Here is a 10,736-nt window from a genome sequence, read left to right as displayed (position 1 = left end):
GTTGGAGTTTTTGTCTGATTGTCAAGAACAGTGACGACTAAATTAGATGACAAAATCTGTTGTAACTTAAAATTCTGTTAATCTGTTGTATTCTAGGTCGATTTCGCATTCGCAGACTATAAAAACAACTATTTTTATCATTCGAGAATGCAAAATCAACCTAGAATGCATACCAAACACAGCTTTGATTTATGTCTGACTTGAAGGTAGTTCATACATCAACAACATCCATGGAAGAAAAAACTAACAATGGTAAGTTGTATTAGGGAGAAAGAATGTTATCTTGGTGTGTGCAGTATGCTGCCCCTGTGCCCAGACATAGGAGCACGCAAAATGACCACTGCACCCCCATGGAAAGGTGGAAAATCTCAGGGGTGCTGCGGTCATTTTGCATGCTCCTATCTGGGCGCAGGGGCAAAGCGCATTGCACACGCCCAGGTGGTGAAAAGAAACTGGGCATTGTCTAAATCGGAAGGATGAGAAGATATGGAGATGGCGAAAAGACACTGTAAATACTGGCAAGGACAACAAGAGGTAGAGAAACCGTGATGCCTTGAGATAGCTTATTGGCAGCCATGACTAAAGTCTCCAGCCAAACATTGTCACCTCGATCATTTGACATCACAAATCGCGCATTAAGGTTGCACTCGAGAGACATAGGATGCAACACTTAACATGAGGAGGGGACACACAAAAAGGATATTGACATGCCAAAAGATAGGCCTTGTGTCATCATAAACTCTCACTCCCTATTGTATAAGTTTAAAAAAAAAAAAAAAAAAAATCCATCCCTAGTCAACACAAATCTTCTACGGCGGACTGCCCTGTCCTGCCTATGCTGCGCAGACACAGGGCCGCGTACAATGACCGCCTTACCCCTGCTCGGGCAAGGCGCTCGGGCAGGGGTAAGGCGGTCAATGCATGCCACCTTGTGTCTGTGCAGCACGGCAGGACGGGCAGCCCGCGCCGTAGAAGATCTAGATCCATCCCTAGTCCACTACTCCACTCAGACGGACCAATGGCAATGGTAATGGGATTCCTCCTTCATCTTCGGTGAAGATAAACTCGTTCCCAAAAGTTAACCATTTAATTTGAATGCTAAATTGCTAATTATACTATCCACTCAATCCCCTAAATCTAAATGTAGCATGCTCACCTGGCTTAGACAGTTGGGCTAACATAAGGCCCACCTCACCCATCCAAGTTTAAGTGCCTAGTTGGGCTAAAGTTTCAAAGATATAACTTGGGCTAGGATATAACCGTCCACTTTAGTGTGTGACAAGGAATTAAGAAATCGCAAGCCCGTTCAACCTTTGATGGGCTATGGGCCGTGCTGCTAGCATTCCTGGTTTCTCTAGTATCGGAACGGGGTTTAAAACTCTAGTCTTGGCCTCTAGACTCCAGAGTCCATAGATTAGAAGCGGAGGTCCTCCGCTCTTCTTCCATTTCTGGTTTTCGCTTTCAGTTCCAGGCGAGCGAAATGGTACACATCAATCGGCTTCTCACGCCGAACGCTGCTTCAACCAAAGTAGTATTTATCAATTCCATCTCCTCCAGGATCTCCACCTCCACCAACTCCCCATTCAATCTTCGCTTCGGAATCCCTGCCCGTTCTCATGCCATTGTTTCCACAAAGCTCTCCAGCGGCGGGTTGTTTCCTTTTTCCACCACTCGGCTTCGACATGTTTGCAGGATGAAAGACTCAGGTACCCCTCTTCTTCGTTTCTTTCCATTCTTTGGATTGAACATGATTCTGTTTCTCTAAAATTAAGATAACATCTGATTCTAGAAATCGTCCTTAAAAGAATTCTTGAAAGAAGGGGCCACCATTACCCAATTCAGAATTCGTAAATGGAAAGATAAGTGGTAGCTCTCAACATTAATGTTTGAATGCATTTTTCTCTTGTCTAGAGTGTCAGTCACTTTAGACAAGAAAGCATCTTATGCTTGATCAGGGTGTTTCTTTTTTTCATATTTCACACCCTCTGTCTTATGGATGATAGGATGAAGTAGTTCTCTCTGAAGTGCTAAGAGCAAAGCTGAATTTTTCATTTCAACTATGTTTTGATTTTTTTTTTTCGAGGTTGTTTGTTTTTTGGTTATACTCACACAAAACATTTGGAAGCATCGTCTAAATGATATGCTTGCTTCTGCATTTTTGGTCAAGTGACTCAAGTTGGATTTTTAATGATACCAGCTTGCTAATTTAGTAAAGTCTGAGCCTCTTTGGGGCTTCACCATAGAACCGAGTTCAATGCCTCACCCATTAGTCTGCAACTCTTCAATTCTGCTGAGTTGTGTTTCATGTTGTCTGTTAGTGCCATCTGTTTTCCTCTTTTATGATTTTAGTTGGATGAGTCAATTCAAAAATATTATCCCTGCCTTCTTATTGAGGCACCTAATATTGTTTCTTCATTGAAGATTTTAAATTATACGCGAAAGAACCAGTAAGTTGGAATTGGGATGACTTTATTGAGTTGAATTATGAGGACATATTAAGATGTTGAGTTAATTGAGGATTTGAATATGGCTAGCAGAGTTATTTAAAGTTTGTATCATCAAAAAACATGCATTGAGCACCAAAAGGAACACACTGACTCTACTTAAGGAGGATCTGGTTATAAATTATTAGAAGTTATAGTCAGCAAACTCTACAGCCATTAACTAAGTTTGATATACTTAAGGGTAAAAGATATAGTTTGTGCCCCCACAACAAGGAAATAACACAATAATGTGTACTTTTCCTTTCTTGGAAGTAAGAATTTGTAATGAATCAATGAGAAACTACTAAAAAGAAATTCCTTTTTATGCCTTGCTAGGTCCAAATAAAACTATATGAAGAGTCTGTACAATACTAGAATGAGAACGCTTAAGCTGCTCTAATTACAGACATGAGACAATCATCTAGGTCTGACATCACCCTGCTGGGGGATTCTCGAATTCTTCACTGGTGGAAACCCATAAGATGGCCCCAAATAGTTTTTGAATAAACGATATTAGCTTTACTATATATTGCAAGTTCATGTTGTCTTTTTTGCGCCTATGTTTGAAGAAGGCACCTCCCCCTCCCCCAACCCTTCAGAGAACTAATAAATAATTATATTAGATATGATATCACAGCTGGAAATCAGTAGGCCTGAAGAGAAGAAGAGACCGAAGCATGTCAATGGGGTATTCTGGATCCTCCTCCTTAATATCGGAATTTTTGCAGCTGATCATTGGTTTCAGGTACTGAGAGATTCTCCCCACTAAATATTTGGTAGTTGGACAAGCCTGCAACTACAGAAATTTGGTTTTTGAGAGTAGTTGGGTGGATTTATTTTCTAAGTTCTTATTTTAAGTGTTTCCAATATAATTTAATCCAACAAAATGATGTACCAAGTTAGAAAACAATTATCTCCCTGCCGAAGTTCAATTTCACGGTTTTCAAATGTGTAGCCTTAGACATGGCCATGCTCTCAGGCTGATCCTTCAATCTAAGCAGGCCATTATGTATGTGAGGAAATCGAATATTTTAGTCTACCTTTGATGCTACATTTTATTATATGGTATGGTATTTCTGAATGTCAAATTGTCAACATGATATATAATTTGTTTTTCAGATTCGAGGAATTAAGTCACTATATTTGTACCACAATTGGCCTACCTGGTACCAGTTTGTGACAGCGACATTCTGTCATGCTAATTGGTGAGACATCTCTGCTAGTGGATGCATAATTCCAATTGAATCCCGAACAACACAGTAAACCAGTTTACGATTCAATAGGATGACTTTTTTTTTTTTATCTTTTTTCAGTTGTCTTTGTGTCGCAAGACTACACACCTTTATTATTGAGCATTTTTTTTTATTTCATATTCTTGCAAATAAATTTTTATAGGAACCACCTTTCAAGCAACCTATTCTTCTTATACATTTTTGGTGAGTTTCTTTTTCTCCCCTTTGTTTTTCCTTCACTTTTATTTAGATGCCATTTATATTGTATAGATTTCAGAATATTTTGTATTATCCTGTTTCACCCATAGGAAAGCTTGTGGAAGAGGAGGAAGGAAACTTTGCATTATGGTTGTCTTATATTCTAACTGGTGCTGGAGCAAACCTTGTTTCATGGTTGGTTCTTCCTAGGAATGCTGTTTCAGTTGGAGCCTCTGGTGCTGTTTTTGGACTCTTTGCAATCAGTGTTCTTGTTAAGGTAACTGATTTCCACTTCAGAATCTCATCAATAAGAAGAATCAAGAAATGGTTTTCAACTACTAATAACATTTATACAGATGAGTTGGGACTGGAGGAAAATACTTGAAGTACTTATATTGGGCCAATTTGTTGTTGAGAAGGTGAGCAATATCCCTTCCAGTAGACATCAATGATCCATTTAGTACAATGCTGCAAAATATTATGGCAAACATACTTATGGTTTCAAAAACCAGTAAACGTAAATGATCCATTAGTACAATGCTGCAAAATATGAAGGGCAAACACACTTATGGTTTCAAAAACCATAGCTTAGACACACATGGCATTCTGAAAGTGTAAAAGGGAAGAAATTACATTGATAACAGAAAATACTAGGGAAACCTTCACGTATAAAGGGGAAAAGCAGATGATGAGATGCAGTGGCTTACATAAATGATCAGATACGTCTGAAATCGAATGGAGTTCCATGTAAGAGTAATAAAATTGATTACTGCTTCTTCTGTCCTTCATTTTACATCTGTTTTTATTTATATTACACTATCTTAGTGTTGTTCCATTAGTGAATATATCGGGATACTTCAACACTTCGATTCTGGATGCATTGACATGGAGTATTTGTGAGAGATACCTTTGAAAATCATGTTCAGCTTGCTTCCTAATGTTACTACTAGGGTGAAAGTTTTGTGGGTTTTTTCTTTTTCAGGAGGAATGACTGTTGTATTCATTCTTTTGGAGTGTAGGTCAGCTCTAGAGTACTGATTGCCACATTCTCTGTAGCTCCTTTTTGGGGCCTTTGAAATTGTAATGGACTCTTTGAGGTTCACCCCTGACAAAATTCCTTGATTAGAAAAAAAAAGTAAGAAAAGGAGAAAATTAAAGAATTAAGATGACTAGAGGATGAGTAGGATGGAAAGACCATATTATACATTTTGGTATCAATGGAAAGGTTATGGACTTATGGTAACAACTTCCTTGATTGATTTTTGTCTTAGTTTTTATACATTGGTACTTGGGGCCATGCAGATGGTCATTTAACTTGATTACTTTAGTAACAATTATTTTTTTAGTTCATTTAAATCTATTGGGTGGTTCTATTTTATCCTTAATACCAAAGAGAACTTAATGTATCTAGCGATATTACGATTTGAATCCTGATTTATATCTTATCTCATCCCCTATGATTTCCTATCACAGTTTTAACAGGGGGTTGATTTTGAAGACTGTGTAGGAGTTTGACCTACATTAATATTGTATATATGGTCCTTTTATAGGTGATGGAAGCAGCACAAGCGTCAACGGGATTGTCGGGGAAATTTTTGGGAGGCTATTCCCTCCAGAGTGTCAATCATATTGCACACCTCTCTGGTGCTCTGATTGGTGTAGGTTTGGTGTGGCTCCTGAGTAAAGTTCCTTCACTACCTTCAGAGCAAGAAACATCTACTTTGAGTAGAAAATCAGACAGATCTTCATAATCAGGTCATGTATTTGCTCTCCAAAGGGATGCATGGTTGAAAATCAATTTGTGGATTCAGAATTCCAAGGTTGTATTATAGAAAGACATAAAAAAAAAAAAAAGATAAGAAAAATCAAATATGGTGTACATTTGGTTATGTAAATGCAAGGGATTGGTCCCATGGTTGGAAATTGGATGCAATCTGTTTTACCAGGAACTTCGAGATGTGAGCCGTGTCCATATCTGAACGTAGCACATTTTAGTACAAACGGCCATGCACAAGATGTATTCAACTATTTATGCTGTACAACACAGAACAATGTATTGGCACTGTTTAGCGGTTTGCAGCTGAGTTGCATTCCTTATTCTTGATTGACGGCTACATAAATGAGAAAGAAATGTCTTATTAGGTTTTTGAAAATGTTCCATATGTACAGTTTTGAGCTTTTTCTTTTCTTTTCTTGTTTTCAGCTTTTTATTTCTAAAGTAAGCCCGGTAGATGCTCTCTGATCTGTTACAAAGTTTTTAATCACAGTATTTGACCTGAAATATTATTAGTCGGGAACAAATTGAAGCCTGTAGACGCTTTTGACCATATGGACACCTGCTCCGCTGGCTGGTATTACACCTCCGTGATCCCCTGCCACAGTTGAGCCCCTACCTCCCCTCACCCCTGCTGGCCCTGTCGTGCGCTCCTTTGTTGTGCACTCATAACTCCCCCCTTTCATGTGTTCCTCTTCTGTGTACCCCACCTCACCCTGCTGTGAGCCACTGACCCAACCTCTCCTTCCTCCCGCAGCCTCTGCTTTGAGTCGGTGATGCCTTACAGATGCCCTTGTCCAATCTCTGTCACCATGCCTAGGCTTTCCTGTACCATCTCCACTTTGACACAAACCTTGAAGAATGTAGGCTCTCCAGCTGCATACAAGACCCAGGTTTGTGCTCTTTCAAGTTTCCCTACTTCTAAAGCGGTAACTCTGCAATTCAAAAGTCTGTCTTTCAAGCTTCAACCTTCAAGTTTGATAAGAAGCCAAACAAAATTTACTGACACCATGTCCAGATTTCCGGCTTCCCAGAAACACTTGCAATAGGAAGGGAAGATGGGGGAGAGATGCATAGGGTAGCAGGAGAGGGATTGAATTTAGTGTCATCCTTGATGGACCCAAAGAGAGGGACGGACCTTGGTGCAACAGTAAGGTTGCTTCTTTGCGAACTAGTAGTCGCGGGTTTGAGTTTAGAAACAGCTTCTCCGCGAAGCAGGAGTAAGGCTGCGTAAATTATAACCCTTTCCAGACCCCACAGTGGCAAGAGCCTTATGCACCAAGTACACCCTTGATGGACCCAAAGAGAACTCAGAAGCTCTAGCTCTGATAACTCATCATTCCTAGAAAAGACAGGCCAACAGAAGATTATAGGAGTAGGTACAACATTGGGTTAAGGGCCAAAGAAGGATGAAATAGCAAAGTATCCATTGTGGAATTCTAGTTCATCATCCTCTTATATCCTATGTGCAAATAAATTTTATGATTGAAGAATTTGGCTCTGAAATTTCACAAAGGAAGATGCAAAGTCAATAACTGTTTCGATGAAATATCATAAACAACTAAAAGGACAATCAAGGGTGCAAAAAATCAACTGGGTGAAAATAAAGGAGAGGAATCTAAAAAGTCGGATGACATCTATCACGTTATAGCTTGATAACAGAATTCCTGCAAAAGGTTAAATACAAAGAAATGAGGCTTCATCACCATTCAACTATGCTTTGGTAGTATCTGTCCACTAATGCAGTAAAAAAACGTAAAGAGTCGGGTCCAAATAACCACAGGAAAATGGTAAAATTTTCAATTTACTATTTTTCTACTTTTTTTTAATATCTTCCTGCATGGAAGCATCATGGGGGATTTCTGCCTTTCATAGGGTCGGGGCAGTCATTTTACACTTCCCACAGAGAACTTTTCTCTCCTTTATTTATTTATTTATTTTTTGAATTGTTTCTTTATTTCACCCAATATGCTACCTGCTCATTTAAGCTACCGGAGACAATTGAGAGCAAAATTGTATCATGTTTCTATTACAATTCCCATTGCCATAATGGGATAGTCAATCATAGTGATTAGACCATTCCCAAGGTTCAAACCACACCCACCCAAGAGGCCAAGACACGCATGCACCACAGACACTCTATTGGAAATTTCGAACTTGAAAATCTTTAAACAGTCATTCTACAAATTTAACATATAATGCTGAAACAAATTTAAGTCTTAGCACAGAAGATTAGTCACACAGTACTATTCAAAGACCAAAATAATTCACATTTAAGTCTTAACAACACACAAACTTGGCCCCTCTAAATACTTCAGCAGTCCGGGCTGCTCAAGCAGAAATACAAGCAATGATCTCAAGGCCCTGTGAAAAAGACATGGAAACAATTGCCTAGTAAGTACTAATGTTGCAATGAACTTAAACTCAAAATCAAACTTTAAACTTGTTTGAATATCTTCGGAAGCTATAGTAAAATATCTACATATCATAATGAATGCATCCAAACAACAAAACCCCTCACCACAGGTCCATATACGACTGTAAGATGCTGCATTAAGATGACCATATTATTATTATATGATAAAGCTGCAACTGAACATAGAAACATAAGAAAGAGATTTGAACATGCTGTTACCGTACTCTATTCTAAACATAACATCAACCACATGAATGACTTATTAACCTAAATACAGCAACATGGGAACATGAGCATGATTTGAACTTGCTGTTACTGTACTCTATTATAACCATAGAGTTCCACCGCTGAAATTACAGGAAAAATAATATAACCAGCAGTATAATCCATTAACACTAACTTAATATGAAGAAAATTACTGACACTCTGAACGGCACACACAAAAATGACAACTAAGGACGCAAATGATGCTTGAAACAGAACTCGAGCTCAGATAGAAAATGAAAGGCACGTGGACTACAGATTGTGTAGCATGGGTAGCAAAGGGACAAGGAACATGTGCCGAAACCCATTAACCGAAATCAGAAACAAGAAATACGTGGGTCAAAAGGAAAAGAATGTTGATCTCATGCAATAACAATCCAGTGGGAAATGAAGACAAGAAAAATGAAGATTAAGAAACGATAAAATCGAGATTCATGCAGTCGAAACCTGATAACGGCCAAGCACGCCATTAATGCAGAAAAAAAGATGGAAGATAAAAATTAGATCTAAACATTTCAGTGTGACAGCAGCAGCGTATTTGCTATCAAAGTAAATCACACCTTGGAAACCACTGCTAAAGCATGAATTTGAAGTTACACCCTTGACACATGGCTGCTGCTCAGGAGAGGCAGCAACCATGTCCGTTTTCAGGGAATGTTAACTCAAAAGAAAAATTAAGGCTTCATGAAAGTGCATAAGTAAATTGATGAGAGGATGATCTATGGAGCTTAAGGACACGTGGTGACAGCATACAAAATACATATCAAGATCAATACAGAATAAGATGAAGATTAATTTCTCATCACATGTCTGCTACCCATCAGCAACAATAATCGCATGTCGACATTCATATACCCAGATATAAACAAGGTCCTGACTGTGACCTAAACACAAAGTTCAATATTGCAGAGCGGCAAGGAGAAAACCATGCTTATGTAATAGGAGGGCAGGAGTACATCCATACAAACAAAAATATAAGTTGGAAAACAAATACAGCAACCTTAGAATAGGTAAACAGAAGATCAACCACATAAATGACTTAACCTAAATACAACATTGGAAAGTAAACAGAACATCAACAATGTGCATGTTTACCTGTACCAAAAGATTAGCAGACAACAAGGTAGCTTCTGCACTGGCCTCAATCATCAGCTGGTCAAACGATCACAATAGTCATATATAAGTTGTAACAAAATAAACATACCAATAAACTAATGGATTCCTAACTTACCCAACTGAACAGAACCCTGTGAGCTTCCTCTAGCAAAGGCTTCTGTTAATCGCTGTATTTCAGCTTGCATAGTTGCCTCCATACTTGCCTGCATACTTGCCCGCATACTTGCAACCTCCTCTGCCATCTTTTGCTCCATCTCTTCTTTCAATTTACTTTCTCGTTCTGCCATTTGTTGTTGTAAGTCTGCCTTCAACTTCTGTTGGGACTCTTTTAGTTGGCGCCTGGACTCAACATTGGCTTTTGTAAGCTTCAGTTTCTTTGGCTTTACACCTTGCCCAAGACAACGCACTCGTCCATGGAAATCATTGCCTACTACGTCTATAAAGATGTCATCCAAGGAATCCCTATCTTCTCTCAATTCTGGGGGCAACGCAAGTTTCTTTTGAGTGAGTTGTTCCTACAAATCAATGTAAAAAACAAGTTAGCAAATAAATATACTTGTTTACCTCCTGCGGTAATCAAGATACAAGTATATAACACATAACCACTTACCATCTTTCGCCCTGATTGCACATCTACTGGTTTTCCACTTCTCTTCTTACGGGTGATAATAAACAAATCCATCCTGGTTGGCCCCGCACTATCAGGATTCTTCTTTTTCTGAACAAACAACTATTAGTATTAGATCGAAACCATAATAAAAAAGTACCCTATCATTATCAAATGTGCATACTTGTGCATGAAAACGTACCTCATCTTCTACAATTTGTGCAAAACTCTTCCTCCCTGCACAATGACTCATAGTCTGGGCTTGTCTATTTTCTTTATTTTTCTTACTAATTTCCTACCAAATTGAAAAACATCATTAAAATATGTCGGGTCACAATTACAACTTATCAATGCGTTTTAGGAAGAAAATATTACCTTCTTTTTTTCAGACTTCCATATAGATATGAGTTCTGGCCACTGATCTGCTGGAACTTTACCATCACAACGTGAATCATCAAAATTTCCATACTTCTTCAATGTGTCATCCCTCAACTTGAGCTTGAAGGCCCGCCACCTGACCCCCATTTTCATTTTTACAAAATCTTTAGCTTCTACTGGTATGACATATTTTAGCTACAAGACATTGGAAAAACCAAAATAGACATAAAATAACTACAACGGAAACCACAATAAACTTTTAAGTTGA

At 38.6% G+C, this 10,736-nt stretch overlaps 1 protein-coding gene across 1 annotated transcript; it reads left to right on the top strand.

Annotated features, from left to right (window-relative positions):
* The first annotated feature begins 1,403 nt into the window (after positions 1 to 1,403).
* Positions 1,404 to 5,859, top strand: LOC122653554 (rhomboid-like protein 11, chloroplastic). Its single transcript, XM_043847421.1, has 7 exons — positions 1,404 to 1,706; positions 3,107 to 3,228; positions 3,603 to 3,688; positions 3,879 to 3,919; positions 4,024 to 4,190; positions 4,270 to 4,332; positions 5,464 to 5,859. The coding sequence occupies exons 1-7, from the start codon at positions 1,481 to 1,483 to the stop codon at positions 5,662 to 5,664; spliced, it is 906 nt and encodes a 301-aa protein (XP_043703356.1). The 5' UTR covers positions 1,404 to 1,480; the 3' UTR covers positions 5,665 to 5,859.
* The last annotated feature ends 4,877 nt before the right edge of the window (positions 5,860 to 10,736 follow it).

The sequence above is a fragment of the Telopea speciosissima genome, chromosome 3, assembly GCF_018873765.1.
Source record: "Telopea speciosissima isolate NSW1024214 ecotype Mountain lineage chromosome 3, Tspe_v1, whole genome shotgun sequence".
Lineage (NCBI taxonomy): Eukaryota > Viridiplantae > Streptophyta > Magnoliopsida > Proteales > Proteaceae > Telopea > Telopea speciosissima.
Note: the sequence above shows the minus strand (reverse complement) of the source record. Positions and strands in the feature narration are given on the sequence as shown.